The sequence below is a fragment of the Pelodiscus sinensis genome, chromosome 18 (genome assembly GCF_049634645.1).
Source record: "Pelodiscus sinensis isolate JC-2024 chromosome 18, ASM4963464v1, whole genome shotgun sequence".
Taxonomy (NCBI): Eukaryota; Metazoa; Chordata; order Testudines; family Trionychidae; genus Pelodiscus; species Pelodiscus sinensis.
Window position 1 is genome coordinate 4,196,749 of NC_134728.1, and position 16,188 is coordinate 4,212,936.

Here is a 16,188-nt window from a genome sequence, read left to right on the forward strand (position 1 = left end):
GAAGCTGCAGCACCCCTGGGTTTTGCACCTGGCTTCTCCACACCTTGGGCCCGGCCCTGCTGCCAGCAACTCCCGCCCTGAGTCTCAGCCTTTGAGCAGCCCCTGCAGGGTCCTGCCAGCCCCACACACTTTGCTGGCCTCTTGGGGTCCTGCCAGCCCTGACGGCACTCCGGGTCTCGCTACTCATTGGCTCTGTCATGGACAATCACCCTTGGACCCCGTGGGCTCTACCGATCCCACCAGCCCCAGGGTTCTGCTGCTGGCCCAGCTGTGGGTTGCAGCCACGGAGTCTGGTCTGCCTAGTCCAGGAGAGTTGGCAACTTGATTTCAACAGGGCTAAGCAGGGGAGGGAGGATGATGAAGCTCAACATCCCCATCCCAAAAATAGTTCCAGCTACCACTGCTGTGAAAGCTGATGAATGGACCTGAACCAGAACCTCAGATCAGAACCCATGGGATGAGGTTTACCGGGGAGGTCAACAAATGCCTTTGATGTCGACTGCGGAGTGTCCAGACTACCACGCTGTTCCGCCAAACAGCTGATCAGCACAGCGCAGCAGCCATTTTAATTTAAATGTACCGGCGATTATTTAAATCTCCACTTCATTTCCCTTTGCCGAGTAAACAAATCTACATGGCTCTGTCGACGGAGCCATGTAGTCTAGACATGCCCTCTCTGAATTAGATTTAGTGGGTCTTCACTAGACCTGCTAAATCAAACCCCGGAAGATCAACAGCGGCGATCTTCTGTCTGGTGTAGACATAATCTTAGAGCTTGTACGCGGCAAATATCTGTAATCAGGAATGTGGAATGCAGATATCTGTAATCAGTTACAGAAATGTCACGGAGATTTCATCACCAGACCAGCTTCCTGCAACAGGGCCTGTTTAAAAAGGCATTGAAAAGGAGCTATGCGCATTGTAACAGCTAACCTGCAGATGGACAAGCAGAATTTGCAAGTGATCAAGCACATATTGATGGCCACTGAGGTGAATATCGAGATGCATTGACCCCAGAGGCAAATATGCACCGCAGTGAACCCTGAGACAACAAATCCAGATAGCCACCAAAACAAGAAGTCAATGCATGTCGTCGTTCCAGTCATTCCAACAGCTAACCCAGTGGTTCTCAAACTTTTTGGCCCGTGGCCCATCTCTCTCAATGCAAACCTTTTCATGGACCACGAGTCAACCATCCATGATGCCAAAATGGGTGCAGAAGGGGATTGGGGTGTGAGGTGTGGGAGGGAGGGTGCAGAAGCAGGCTGAGAGCGGGGGTCTTGGTGGGACGGAGGGTGCAGGAGTGGGTTGGGGGTGTGAGAGGAAGGGAGGGGTGCAGGAGCTGGGTGGGGGTGTGGCGTCTCGGTGGGATGGTGTGTGTGAGGGGTATAGGGGTAGAATCTAGGCATGAGAGAGATGGGAGGTGGTTACCTGGCTAGGTGCCCCCTGCTGCTCCCATTGGCCATGATTCTGGCCAATGGGAGCAGTGGGGAAAGCCCTTGTGGCTACAGGAAATGGGTTTGACTCAGAGCAGGCCCAGTCTCCACCAGGGACTAGCGAGCTAGGGTTAGGGGAGCAGAAAGCAGCTTTTGCCCCTCTATCGTGAGCTGAGCTCCTCGGCCACGGCTGAAGATCTGGGTCTATAATCCCAGTGGGGCAGGTTTTGCTCACAGTGGAAATAGGGTTGCCAACTCTCCCAGACTGCACACCATTGCCACGAAGGGCGTCCGGTCCGTCGCTGGGCAACCCTGCGTGGAAAGCATGGAGAAGCTTTGTAAGCTCCAAGCTGATCTCTTCCACCAAAAGAAGCTGGTCTAATAAAAGATATTGCCCCGTGATATTACTCCCCTCACCCGTGTCTCTAAAATATCCTGGGACAATGCGTAAGGTCTCCTATGGCAGCAATATCTCATATAAAAAGAGTCCTATCAGTGAGGTACAGGGGAGGGATATTTAAAACGGTTGATAATGTAACCGTGTAACCGTTAAAAACCCGTCTCAGTGGTTTCACTTTGCAGGCTCTGCAGAATAAGGCTCATACTGCAGAGCCCGCAGCAGAGCTGGCTCCCCGGGAGCAGGGCCAGTAGTCAGTGAGTGCTGAGAGCTGGCTCCTTGCTGCCGGCCCCACTCCCAGGGAGCTGGCTGCACGGGGAACAGCCAGCTTCCCAGGAGCAGGGTTGGCCACCGGAGCCAGTGCATGGGTGGAGTCAGCTTAGTAGTGCATCAGCTGCCAGCCCCACTCCTGGGGAGTTGGCTGCCACTCTGCTCTGTAGACTCTGCTACAGAGCCAGCAGCATGGGGCGGCAGCCAGCTTCCCAGGAACCGGCTTATAAGATGGCTCCCAGTGCACACTGGCTCCTGGTGAGCCAGCTGCTGCCCCAGGCTGCAGGCTTGGATACAAAGCCAGCAGCACGGGATGGCAGCTGGCTCCCCGGAAGTGGGCCCGGGAATTGGCGTGTAACCGTTTTGGAAACCTGTAAGCTCATGCTTATCCATTAACTGTTTAAACAGAATGGGTGCGTCTACACTGCGCCCTTAGCTGGAAATAAGTTAAGCAAACTGAGCTATGCAAACTGCATAGCTTATTTTGCATTAATTTCGAAATAGAGCATTATTCCGAAACATCCTTTAATCCTTGTGGAATGAGGTTTACAGGACGTCGGAATAGCACGCTATTTCAAAAGCTATTTCTAAATAACTGGTGCGCTGTCAAGACACGGAAAATGCTATTTAGGGATTCTGGAAGTATCCCGAAATAGAGCCACTGTCTAGATGCTCCCTTAAACTCCGACATCCCTTGTCCAGAGTGTATGTTTACCTATTTTTTAAAATACAATTTCAGTCGAGACGGGATATTTTCTGAGTGATGTGCGTGACCACAACCACAATTTCTTGGGCTCAGTGCATGAATGTTCCACTGAGAAACGCTCCGGGCGGGCGGTATTATGGGCAGGCAGTCAGATCTGATGATCACATTGGGCACGTATGGCTTTACAAATCTATAAATTTAGCCTCTGGAAATAAAAGACGGAGAAGCCAGCCTGAAGCACCTTGCCACCTCTGTGGAGACAACCAGCAGGGGCTCCCCATCCCACAGCTTGAGTTTTTGCAAGCACCAATATCAGTTAGGGAAGACTCATTATTAATTAAGACATGGGAGGAAGGATGGTCCAGTGGCTAAGCACCAGCCTAAGACTGGAGAGCCTCATATTCAATTCACGCCCTGCCACAGACTGCGTATGTGAGACCACCGGCAAGTCCCTAGGCCTCTCTGTGCCTCAGTTTCCCCATCCCCGTGCAATGGGGACAATGCCATCGCTCTGTCTCATAGGGGTATTGTGAGGGTTAATCCATTAATGACCGTGAAGCGCTCTGATGGCTACGGATGGAAAGAGCTGCAAAAAAGCTTGGTAATCATTATTATGGTTAATAATAATTTAATTCTAGGATGTGCACATTTCTTCTCCGGCAGAATAAATCAGCTACACTTGAACAGTGCGAAGTGCCTACTTTTTGACAGACGTCCATGTGCTTTCTGAGCCCAACAATGGTTTTCCGGGTTATAACGCCACATGTAGGACAGGCAATTTCTCCTTTCTCGTTGATCTCCCGCTGCCACTGATCCTCTGGGTTTGCTAGAGGCGGAAGAAAGGCAAAACAAGGAAAGGGTTGGTACTAGAGGGACAAATATTGTTTTCCCCCCGAGGAAAGCCCTTTCCAGGATTCAGGAGCAGGAGAAATATCGAGGTTCAACAGGTTGGAAATCACTGACATTGCCAAATGCAACAAATCATTCAGAGAAAAAAAAACCATCCAAATTGCAAACCACATTTCCCAAATTATAGGTTCAAAAATCCATGTGCAGTCGGGTGACTAATTTGCACAAATCATGATTGCAATGCCTCAGGCCAAGTGGGCGCTTGCACACCGTCATTTGATGACTATTTTTGTGCTCTGGGAGGTGGTGGCAGGGGGTGGGGGTGGGGTGGGGAACGCATTTCCAATAGCCAGCTCTGTTGGGACATTTCTGCACTTGGAAAGTTCACGTGCCAGAATGTCCCTGTGTCATGCGTGGAGTCAGGTTGCCAAGCAGGGGGGCCCACAGACTTCCCAGGCCCCTGGACAAGGTGTGTGTGTGGTCTGGCTCTGTGCTCCTAAAAGAGGAGGAGCTTTGGCCAGCCCATAGCCCCGCCCAGCCAATAGCCCCGCCCAGCCCCTCCCCACAGGCAGCCTTCAGAACTGCCCAGAACACCCTGCTCCAGAGGGAATTTCAGAAGGGCCCGGGGCCTCTGGCCACCACTGCGCCAGGCTCCGGGGCAACCACCCTCTTTGCCCCCCACTCCCATGATTGCAATGGGGTTTACACCCTGCATGCGGAGCATGGGCAGAAGGGGGAAGAGATCAGATGCCAGACTTGCCAATCATGGAGACCCATAAGGAAAACAAGCCCAGCTCTACAGGAAGCAGAATAGGAAGATGAGGATCGGAGGGGGCGGGGGAGGTCACAAAAAGCCTGGGAAAGCACCATGAAAAGCCTGGGATAGCTCCAGGCTGCCTCTAAGAACCGGAGAGGGAGACAAATTAAAACTGTAAGCCCTGGAATTTAAGAGCTGACTTGTTTTGGGTTACATTGGGAGACTACTATCATGTCCCCCAGAGGCAGACCAGCTACAGAGCTTGTGTAACTGCCACAAGGTGGATATGAACCTAGGCCCTCTGGAGCTTAGTGTAGGAGCCTCTACAGCTTGCGCTATAAAGCCAGCTGCTTCTCAGCTTAGGCTGTAGCGCTCCCTTGTTCTTCTCTCTCGCTGTGAGCGGTCTAAGTGCTTGGTGTGTGGGTTACACTTGCTCAGGTGTACCAGGCGTGATCCTCACCAGACCCTTGTCATGCGCTGCCAGGAATGGCTGAGGCTTGGTTAAATGAGGTATTTTCCACCCAGCCCTACTCTGGGTATGTCTAGACTGCACTCTAAAATCGAAATAAGATATGCAATTTGTGCTATGCAAATTGGTTACCTCATTTTGATTTTACTGCGAAATAGGCTATTTTTAAAGGTGGTGAGTCTACATGGCACCAAATTTCAAAATAAAGCACTGTTTCGAGACATTGCTTATTCCTCGTGGAACGAGGTTTACAGGGATGCTGAAATAGTGCATCCTTTATTTTTAAAATTATTTTGAAACAGTGGACGCATTCTTGGATGCGGGGTAGCTATTTTGAGATACCAGAGGTATCCCGAAATAGACTTGCAGTCTAGACGTGTCCCTAATGGCTGAACAGTATAATACAGGGTAGCATTTCACTACCTCTACCCCGTCTGTCCTACCATTTCCCATTGTGATCCTAGCCTGCTGCCTTTGAAGTTCAGTATGGCTCAGTCCATTGCATGTTGCAGAATCATCCTGGTTTTCGAATTACATGACCCAAAAGGGTAAGCACTTGTTCATCTGGCTGTCCATTCTTCTGGTTCTGCATCTGCCGTCTCTCCGTCTGCATTGCTGCTCTGCGCTGTTCTTTCCAAGGAGCAAACCACAGACATCAATGGTTTCTGTCAACTCTTCACTGCTGGTCTTCATCCCATATGATCGAAGGTTTTCTTGGAGACCTCCAGAGTTGCCCAACCTTTTCCAACATCCAATTCAACACGAACCCAGCTATCGGGTTCTAGATGTGCCATTCACTGAGTGACATCCACTGTAGAAGTGGTCATAAGCTTTTATCCGATTTGGTTACTTTCTTCGGCTGTGTCTACACTGGGCCACTTATTCCGGAAAAGCAGCCGCTTTTCCGGAATAACTTGCCAGCTGTTTACACTGCCCGCTTGCTTTTCTGGAAAAGCAATGACAATCTACTGTAAAATTGTCAGTGTTTTTCCGGAAAAACTATCCTGCTCCCATTCGGGCAAAAGTCCTTTTCCGGAAAAACTGTTCCGGAAAAGGGCCAGTGTAGACAGCACAGTAGTCTTTTCCGCAAAAAAGCCCCGATCGCGAAAATGACGATCCAGGCTTTTTTCCGGAAAAGCGCGTCTACATTGGCCACGGACGCTTTTCCGGAAAAAATGCTTTTCCGGAAAAGCATCTTGCCAATGTAGACGCGCTTTTCCCGGAAATACTTATAACGGAAAACTGTTCCGTTTTAAGCATTTCCAGAAAAGGTTACCAGTGTAGACGTAGCCTTCATGTCTGGCCACTTTGGAGATAGGTTCCCCACCCCAAAGTTGGAAGACTACTTCTGTGAAGCCTTCCTGTTGTATGGACTAGATCCAGTAGCTGCTAGCCGCATTGATCTAGGACTCAGAAGAGCAAGAATGCGTCTTCCTGTACAGCTCTCACACATCTCCACTTGGGGGTTATATCAGCTGCCACTAATAGTATCAAAATCATATGTTGTTTGGGATGTCTTAAATTCTGCTGCTGTGCACTGTGATCCACTGTCTGTCATTGGTTACTCTGGAATTCGGACGTGAACAAAAGGGCACTCCTGTTTCTCGATGACAGAGTAACATTATGTCTTTCCAGTACATTATTTCGTTAGATCTGAGAAAAAAGCCCACAAGCACCAGCTAAATATGTCCTCTGAATCCACATAAATCTGCAGCGAGGTCTCTCAGGTAAAGGAGTCTGTTCACAGTACGGCTCAGGATCGTCTCATGTTCATTTTGTACTGGATCTCCTTTCAGAAGGCCAGGACCAACACACGCTCCGTAGAGTCCTTCCCTGAGGCTCATCATGGCCGCTACGCTTCGGCTGAGGCGGTTGTTGGCCTTTGACCCCCCACACACTCTGAAGGCAAAGTGTTTGTAAATGATTTCTCTGATGAACTTGCCTCTGCAGGTCAGAATCCCCGCAGGGCTAGCTGGAGCTGAGCCAGGCCATTTCAGGCTGAAGGTGATTGTAGCTCCTTTCTGAGGAGACTGTAACATCAGCTCCCGAGTTCATGTGAATGTCGATTGTTCTGCTGTGACTATTCTGACCGTTTTGTTATCTGAATAGCTGAGGTGAAGTTTAACTCTCTCTTCAACTGTAGCTGCTGTGAAAGGTTTTTCCCCGTTAACCCAATAATCGGTTAGTGAGTGAGTGGCTGCCCCATTCTGGCTAGAAAGGGTTAAAAGAGGTCGGAGGGAGCCCATGCAGAGTTCCAGCCTATCAGGCAGGGGCTTATAAGAAGCCAATCAGAGAGTGGCTTGCTAGAGCAGCCCTGTTTATAAGGAGCTGCTCAGCAGAGCAGTGAGGAGTTGGGTCCTGACCAGGGAGGGGGCAGGTTTGGTTCCCCTGAGAGAAAGCTCCTTGCACAGAGCAGTGCTGGGCAGGCTCAGGGGATAAGGAACAGCTCCGGCCTGATACCCGTGGTTTTGATACAAGGGCTGAGAAGGTGCAAGGGGTCCTGGGCAAGTGGGAGGCAGTAAAGGGAGGAGGAGGGCAGGACAAGGCTGCCACCAGATGGTCCTTGGGACAGAGTAGTGGGCAGGCCTGGGTCCCCCTTCCCTTTTTGCACTGCACCTAGCCACCCTGAAGAGTGGCCTTTATGGACTGTGGCTGCCCTGGAGGTGAGGGGCAAGACTGAGGCTGCAGCTGACCACCGTGGCTGGCATGAGACTGAGGATGCTGATACCCCCGGAAGGGGGACGAGAGACCAGTGTGGTGGACGCGGCTGGAGGGCAGAGTCCTGAAGAGGACGCTGTGATCCTGGGAGTCACGTGGGTCCAGAAGCAGAGGGTGGAGAGAGCATAGAGCAATGACAGGTGAGAATGGGGCACCCTGCTGAGGACTGAGCTAATTCCCAGAGCAACCAGCAGGAGGTGCCATGGTGGCAAGTCTTGACTCCGTTACAGCCTCTTTCTGGGTATGTCTACACTGCCACCCTAGTGGAATGAGTAGTACAGCTAGTTCGGATTAGGAAGCCTAATCCGAACTAGCTACTCCGTGCTGCGTGTAGCCGCGTGGCACGGGGTTCGAACTAGTCGGGATTTAAAAATGGCGGCTCCCGGTTTATGCAAATGAAGCCCGGGAAATTCAAATCCCGGGCTTCATTTGCAAGTGCGGTATGCCTGCATTACCCTCCTACTTCGAAATAGGAGGGTAGTGTAGACATCCCCCGACTGCCTCCCTCTGGGTGTGAGGGGGAGCAGGAACTGGTGCTGGGAGGGAGGTGGCTTAAAGGCCAGTTCCCTCCCAGCACCATCTCTGTGGGAGGGCGGGCAGGGGAGGCAAAGGCGTAGCAGCGGACAGAGCACAAGTCAGGAATCAGCAGATTCCCGGCTCACGCCCAGTCTCCCCTGCTGCGCTTCAGCCTTTTAAATGTATTAAGAGCCTAGTGGAGTGCAGCCCCTGGCTGGGGGGCAGGGCTGGAAGTTGGGCAGTTTCTGTCTGGTATCATGGAGGAAGCAGCCTAAGCAAGGGGCTGGGATTTAGGGGCCCAGTCTCCCTCATCTCAAGGGGGGCTGAGGCATCCTAGGCCTGCCCTGTAACCAGATTACATCTGTGCTGTATCCTGGAGAAGCAAACTCCCTCTATTCTACTGGCTGGTGGAGTCTGCCATTACAGGGGTGCAGGAGTCGGGGGAACCCCGATGCGCCGTCATAAACATCCCTAGTGGGTGACCCCCACCACTGATTTTTCCGTGGGTCCGTGGCCCCTGCTCTAGGGCCACATGCGGCCGGGGTAACCAAATCGTCATGGGGAACGGAAAGAGCAGCATAACCTTCTCAGCCCCCCAGTGCTGAGCTCTGCCCCCCACTTCTCAGCTGGGGCTTGCCACCTGGGGCTTCATGTCACTAAGCCACACTGAGAACTGAGCCTGTAGTAGGGATGTGAAAGTGTAACCGGGCACACGCTTAACCAAAGAGCCTGGGCTCATCCATTAGCCTTCATGGTTACACGTTGGTCCCCAAGGAGCTGCCTGCCCCCAACACCCCCCTCCCCGCTGCTTCTGTATCAGAGACAGCAGGGCAGTGGGGGCAGACAGGACCCGGTATATGTGGGAGCTGGCTTAAAAACCGGCTCCCTGTGCACACCGGCTCCCGGGGAGCCGACCGGCTCCAGCATGTAACCACTGACATTTTCAGCCCTTACACGATTACTTAATGAAACGCATTTCAACATCCCGAGTCAATCCTGAATTGGACGGCTCAGAAATAAGCTACTGCTGAGTGCTCCGAGCACCGGGACGAGTGGAGAAACATTTCCTTAAGCACGCCGCATTCCTCACTCCGGCAGAACGACTCCTGGGAGAATCCGGTCTGAGTCGAGCCAGGCCTACTATTACCCATGCTCCATTATCCTCCCGTCCTCCCTGGAGGTCACCACCCAGGGACTCAATTCTCAGCCGGCAGAGGAATCTCGAGGCCTCACCTGATGATAGATGCGTGATGGCCTCCCTTTTCCCACCAGCTCCCGGAGGCTTCTTTTTTAGCTCATCCTTGCTGCTGGAGCCCTCGAGTTTCTTGGCTCGATGGGCCTTTGCTTTGTCCTCCGCTTTTGCCAGGCCTGTAGAAGGAGAGGGGCCTTTATTAAAGACGCACCCTATAAACAGAGGCCTTAGAACATAAGATCAGCCAGACTGGGTCAGACCAAAGCCCCATGTCCTCTCTGCCCACAGTGGCCAATGCCAGGTGCACCAGAGGGAGTGAACACAACAGGGAATCCTCACATACTCCCTCCCGTCGCCCATTCCCAGCCGCTGACAAACAGAGTCTAGGGACACCATCCCTGCCCACCCTTAAGACAATGATTTGATGGATGCTCTTCCGGTGAGTGTTAACTAACTGATAACCAGCGACTAGGCAAAACTCCTGCAGTTCTTCGGCACGATGGCTCCTGAAATCAACAGCCGACTTGCCGAAGCCACAACCGCAGGGTTTGACCCAGGACGATGCTACGCAGAATCCCAGATGCACCCAGGGGTTTGCCAACAGAAAGACCGACCCTTTTTCCTGCCCTGCGCTGTTTACAGCTTGAGAAATTCCACGCCAAGCCAGAGCTCAGGACAACACTCCAGCTAAGGGAAGCAGAAGATTTCCGCGGGATGCCTGATGGTGGAATTTCAGAGAGGTTTTGCTCCTGAGACCTGGGCAGGGCTGTTTCCGCTAAGAGACGCGTGCAGTTCACAGCTTTTGGGAGCGGCTCGAATGAGAATCCAGGGTTCCTACTATTAAATAGCGGTTCTGGGATCTCATGCGGGACCTTTCCTTCCCGTAGCCTTAAAACACTTGCCGCTGTGAATCCCGAGACTCCACTGAACACGCGGTGGTGTCAGATTGCACATCACTGCCTGGGGACAGGAGAGCAGAGGGGAGGGCTCTGTCAGCATGAGTGCCAGGCACACACGGGGAGAGAAACCCCTGGGGAAAGCAGGCTGCTGCCGCCTGCACTGCCAAGCGCGCTGCCACGTTGCTAAGTCTGACTGCAACGGCAAACCAATTAGTTCTTGGTGGAAAAGGGATTAGCAGGGAGAATTATACACACGCAGCATGACCGGCACGCCGTCTGGCTTCCCTCCCAAGTAGGGCTTTGCGTCTGCTCTCCCACCTAGAATCACAGAACTGGAAGAGACCTCAGAAGGTCATCAAGTCCAGCCCCCTGCCTAAGGTAGGACCAATCCCAACTAAATCAACCCGGCCAGGGCTTTGTTAAGCTGGGACTTAAACACCTCTAGGGATGGAGACTCCACTACTTCCCTAGGGAACCCATCCCAGTGTTTCACCACCCTCCTAGTGAAACAGTTTTCCCTACTATCCAACCTGGACCTCTCCCACCACAACTCGAGACCATTGTTCCTTGTTCTGCTATCTGTCACTACCGAAAACAGCCTCTCTCCATCCTCTTTGGAACCTCCCTTCAGGAAGTTGAAGGCTGTTCTCAAATCCCCCCTCACTCTTCTCTTCTGCAGACTAAATAGACCCAACTCCCTCAGCCTCTCCTCGTAGGTCATATGCTCCAGTCCCTTCATCATTTTGGTTGCCCTCCGCTGGACCCTCTCCAATGCATCCACATCATTCCTGTAATTGGGGGCCCAGAACTGGACACAATCCTCCAGATGTGGCCTCACCAGAGCTGAGTAAAGAAGAATAATCACATCTCTGGATCAACTAGCAATGCTCCTCTTAATGCGACCTAGTATGCCATTAGCTTTCTTGGCTACAGGGGCACACTGTTGACTCATATCCAGCTTCTCATCCACTGTAACCCCGAGGTCCTTTTCTGCAGAACTGCTACTTAACCGGTTGGTCCCCAGCCTGTAACAATGCTTGGGATTCTTCCGTCCCAAGTGCAGGACTCTACACTTGTCCTTGTTGAACCTCATCAGATTTCTTGTGGTCCAATCCTCCAATTTGTCTAAGTCATTCTGGACTCTATCCCTTCTCTACAGTGTGTCTACCTCTCCCCCTAGCTTAGTGTCAGCTGCAAACTTGCTGAAGGGTGCAATTCATCCCTTCATCCAGGTCATTAATAAAGATGTTGAACAAAACTGGTCCCAGAACCGAACCTTGGGGCGCTCCTCATCTGTGCATCTTGCTCCATGCTTGGAACACGCGGTTACTCGCACTTCACTCTGGATCCCCAAGACATCCTTTTTATGGGATTCTTTTTTACCATGATCAACCAAGGAAAGGGGCCAGGATCACAGCTCCCCCTATGTACCGTACAGTGCCAGAGGAACACGCAGAAGGCCAGCAAATAAATTGTAAGAGTAGCAGCCCTGAGGCCTCTCTGCTCTGCACAGGCAAAAACCCCACACTGGGTACGGGCAGTTAACAAGCAGGCTACCCACCGGTTCAGGTGAGAGATGGAAGCTACAGTTTTAAAGACCAACAAAGAGTCCAGTGGCACCTTAAACACCAAGGGTATGTCCACACTACCACCCTAGTTTGAACTAGGGTGGCTAATGTAGGCATTCGAAGTTGCAAATGAAGCCCAGGATTTAAATATCCCGGGCTTCATTTGCATCTTGCCGGGCGCCGCCGTTTTTAAATCCTCTTTAGTGCGGACTCCGTGCCCACGGCTACACGCGGCACGGAGTTGGTAGTTCAAATTAGGCTTTCTAATTCCATGAGGAGTAACGGTAGTTCGAATTAGAAAGCCTAATTCGAACTACCTACTCCGTGCCGCGTGTAGCTGCAGGCACAGAGTCCGCACTAACGGGGCTTTAAAAATGGCGGCGCCCGGCAAGATGCAAATGAAGCCCGGGATATTTAAATCCTGGGCTTCATTTGCAACTTCGATTGACTACATTAACCACCCTAGTTCGAACTAGGGTGGCAGTGTAGACATACCCCAACAGATTTATGTGGGCATCAGCTTTCGGGGGTCAAAACCACTTGGTCAGATGCATCTGAAAGAGTGGGTTTTCCCCATGAACGCGGATGCCCCCAGAAATCTGTTGGTCTTTAAGGCGCCGCAGGGGTGTGCGGATACAGACTCACACAGCGACCCCATCTGCAGTCAGATGTGACTCTCAGCCGGCGGGGAGAACAGAGGTTTAGGAATCGACAGGGACACAACATAGAACAGTCGTGTCAGTGCAAAAACGAGAAGCAGGCAGCACCATCCCTCTCTGGGACACACGAGCTCAGATCTAGGGCACTAGCCCTTCCCCTGCATCTCCAGCCAGCTGAGACTAACCCACGTGCCTAGCAGCCTGGTCCTCGCCTGACAGCCAGCTCCCTCCTCTGGCCTGCTTCCCAGGCAAAAGGTGCCCCCGGCCGCACCTTCTCCTGGGCTCAGCTTACAAAGGGCATCAGCCATTATGTTCATGCAGGCAGCTGGGGGAGCCACCATCTGTGGGAGCTGCACCTGAAATTCCCATCACTGCCTGGGCTTAGAAAAGAGGAGACTAAGAGGGGACAGGACAGAGGTCTATAAAATAATGACTGTTGTGGAAAAGGTGAATAAGGAAAAGTTATGTACTTATTTCCATAATATAAGAACTAGGGATCACCCAATGAAATGAATAGGCAGGAGGTTTAAAACAAACAAAAGCAAGTTTTCCTTCATGCAGCGCACAGTCAACCTGTGGAACTCCTTGCCAGAGGATGTGGCCAAGGCTAGGACTTTAACAGGGTTCAAAAAAGAGCTAGATAGATTCATGGAGGTTAGGTCCAGCAATACTTATTGTCCAGGATGGGTAGGAATGGAGTTCCTGGCCTCTGTTTGTCTAGAAATGGGTGACAGGGGAGGGATCACGTGAGGATTCCCTGTTGTGTTCCCTCCCTCTGGGGCACCTGGCACTGGCCACTGTCAGCACACAGGATATTGGGCTGGATGGACCTTTGGGCTGACCCAGTCGGGCTGCTTTTATGTTCTTTCTGTAGTCAGCCATCTCCCCTTACTTTTCTGCCCCACTTTTATGGCCCTGTGGGTTGCTAGGCAGTTGCTGTCTGACCCAGTCTGGCTGTTCTTATGAAACTGAGGCTCACACATTAGGTTACTATAGGACAGTAGAACTCCCATGCAACATAACAAGGGGAATAAAATCCCCACTTCATCGCAGTGCCACGCGTACACAAATGATGCCTCTGGACAAATGGTGCCCCAGGTAAAGGAAGGCGCCCAGAGATCTGCTTTCATAGGACCCTGCTGCGAGATGAACCACAGGAGCAGGCAGGTGGGCAGAGCAGGAAGCTTTAGGCTCTGGAATTGCAACTGGGCTGCCCCGCACGTTACCTTTCAGTCCAAAGGTCCCCGAGATGGATGGCTGCTCCCCAGTAAATTTCTTAGGCGTTTTCTGTTTCCTTCCTGACTCGAGAGAGAGAAAACAAGAGATAAAAACGTGGTCAAATAACTGCGCTGCGAGTGAGGATTTCAGTACGCAGGGGGCAAAAGGAACCTGGGTGAACTCCGGCTCGGGAGCTGAGCAGTAAGGGAACCGACCTCCTTTTACCCTGCAAAACACCCCTTCGGGGCCGTGAGGGCCCTGAAATGAAGCCCTTACGGATGGGCCCCTCAAGGTGCCCGCCGCCTCGTCTAGCACTAGCACTGCGTCAGAGATACTGTCCTTTCCAGATTCCACAGCAGCCAAAACGCCTGCCACGCCACCCTGGTGTTACGCCTCATCCGCGGGGGGCAGAGCCGAGTGCTGAAGGCGGTGGAACAATCTAGCACCCACCCACAGTTTCTTGGCAGGGATGGTCTCTTTGTCCCATGGCTCAGGAATGACTCCACAGAGCAGGAACGGGTCTCCACTTTCCACCCCCCCTGCGGTCACTACCCAGATCAGCCTCACGCACTCTCCCTCGGACCGCCCGCTCTGTGGGCATGGCTTGGATTTCTGACCGTGGCGGAGGCCGGCAGGGGGCTGTGCAACGTGGCTGTGTCCTGCAGGCCACAGGCGCGAGTGTGAATGGAGAGCGATGCATTTGCATTTAATGGCACCTCGCGGTACTGGAAACCAAGGGTTGCTCTACTCTCTGTTCTGCGACACCCCTGCTCCAGCCTCTGGAGCCAACCCAGCCCCGGGCTCTACGCTTACTGTGCTTCATCCTCTCTGGGTCCTCCTCCTGGTGGGGAGCCTGCGTGCCCCCTTGCGGCTTGGGAACCTTGCCGCTCGAAGACTTGGCCGGCGGGGTAGCTGCTGCCACCGCCGCCGCGAGCTGGAACCCTTTGTTCTCCCGGCTCCTCGCCAGGCACTCTCCGTTCTCGGGGAGCTCCCGGCCAGCTGTCTTCTCCACCTTTGCCTGTTTGGGATGGATGGTGTGGGAGTCTGAACTCTCAGCAACTCTAGGGCAAAGCATAGAGGACTCGTTGAACGCAGAGTCAAGAACCCAACGCCGTGACGCCTCTTCCAACCCGGGGCCCCACAAGGGCGGCCCAAGAGTGGCCGCTGGGAAGGGAATTGGGGGGGGGGGTCCCCTCCTTTCTTCCCGGCCTTCCCCGGCCCGCTGGCGAGCAGCGAAACCACGCGCTGCTGGTACCTTTTCTTGCCGCTGGCCTTGCCAATGCGTTTCTGCCCTTTGTGTTCTGCTTTGCTGGTGGGCAGCGGCCTGTCCAAGTGGTTCCAGAGCCGGTGCTTTTCCAGTTGGGTTTTGGATGTGAAGGCCGCTTCGCAGTAGGGGCAAGGGTAAGTCAGCTTCTCCGAGATGGCCCCCTGCAAGAGAGCAGAGACATGGGAGGGGGAAAAGACCTGCTCTTCCCCTGCACGTGCAGGGTCCTGCCTGCAAATCCGCATGGCCAAGACTGGTCAGGAGAAAGATCCCTCTCCACGTGCGAACGCCACCAGCCACACGCCACGGCAGCGGCGCTTTTCTAAAGCGCAGAAGGGCGGCAGGTTGCTCCCCGTGGATTTTCAATGGGAACTGAAGGCTTATTAGGAAATTCCAGCCGGCATTTTCAGCTGAGCGGCCCCTCCCCCGGTGCGTCCAAAGGGAAATCGAGCCGATCCAGCGTGGGGAGGAAAACGGAACCACGCCTTTCATTTAAGAACGGCGCGACCGAGAGCCGACTGCTGCAAGCACAGATCCGGCATCTGCCCATGCACGGGCTACTGCACAGCTGGAGTTCTGCGCCCAATCCAGAGGGCAGCTTTTTGAGGGGCGGGGGATGGGGGAGGAGCTTATTTTGAGTTGCAGCTTTGAAGGGGAGGCGAATCCTGCTGGGTGATTTCCTTCCCCGTTCGGTTTTCCCTCCCTCGGTACATGCAATCCGGGCTCCCCGTCGATGGACTATTTAGGCAAAGCCCTGCCGAGGAGCCGGCGCGCTCTGCCTTGCTTTGGCGTTTGGATGGGGACCAGGAGATGTGGGGCGTGGATGGTTTTCCGAGGGAAAAGCCTGAAGTTCTCAGTCAGTCCTTCCCGGGGCGATGGGAATCCAGAGGACGAGGGGCAGGGCTGCCGGAGGAAGGATTTGGCTGGGCTAAGGACAGAGCTGCCCACAGCTCTGGGATGACACAGAGCTGTCAAGGGGCAACTGCCCTAGGGCCTGTCTAGTCAAAGCAGCTTGGGGCTCCTGGCTACCATTGCTGTTACTACGACAACAGGCACCCCGGGCCTTTTAAATCGCCACCGGAGCCCTGCACCGTGTGCTCTGGGCAGCTCTGGAGGCTGGGGGAGGGGTGCTGCAGCCTCCGAGCGCGGAGGGCTGGCTGCCTCTGGCCCCACCCCTTCCACCTGAGGCCCCACCCCTTGCAGGGGTACAGAACTGCCCCCCTCCCCTTTGCCCTGGAGCCCGCGGAAGCTGTCAGCAGTCCTGGCTGCC

At 53.4% G+C, this 16,188-nt stretch overlaps 1 protein-coding gene across 4 annotated transcripts in view; it reads right to left on the reverse strand.

Annotated features, from left to right (window-relative positions):
- The window catches only part of ZNF512B (zinc finger protein 512B), a 99,375-nt gene that overhangs the window by 45,676 nt on the left and 37,511 nt on the right, over positions 1-16,188 (reverse strand). For all 4 annotated transcript variants that reach the window (XM_075901007.1, XM_075901009.1, XM_075901008.1 and 1 more), the window contains 5 exons: positions 14,910-15,082; positions 14,468-14,715; positions 13,663-13,734; positions 9,352-9,486; positions 3,511-3,635 (listed from right to left, as the gene is read on the reverse strand). In XM_075901007.1, coding sequence (XP_075757122.1) covers positions 3,511-3,635; positions 9,352-9,486; positions 13,663-13,734; positions 14,468-14,715; positions 14,910-15,082 — 753 coding nt within the window. The remainder of the gene's footprint in view (positions 1-3,510; positions 3,636-9,351; positions 9,487-13,662; positions 13,735-14,467; positions 14,716-14,909; positions 15,083-16,188) is intronic.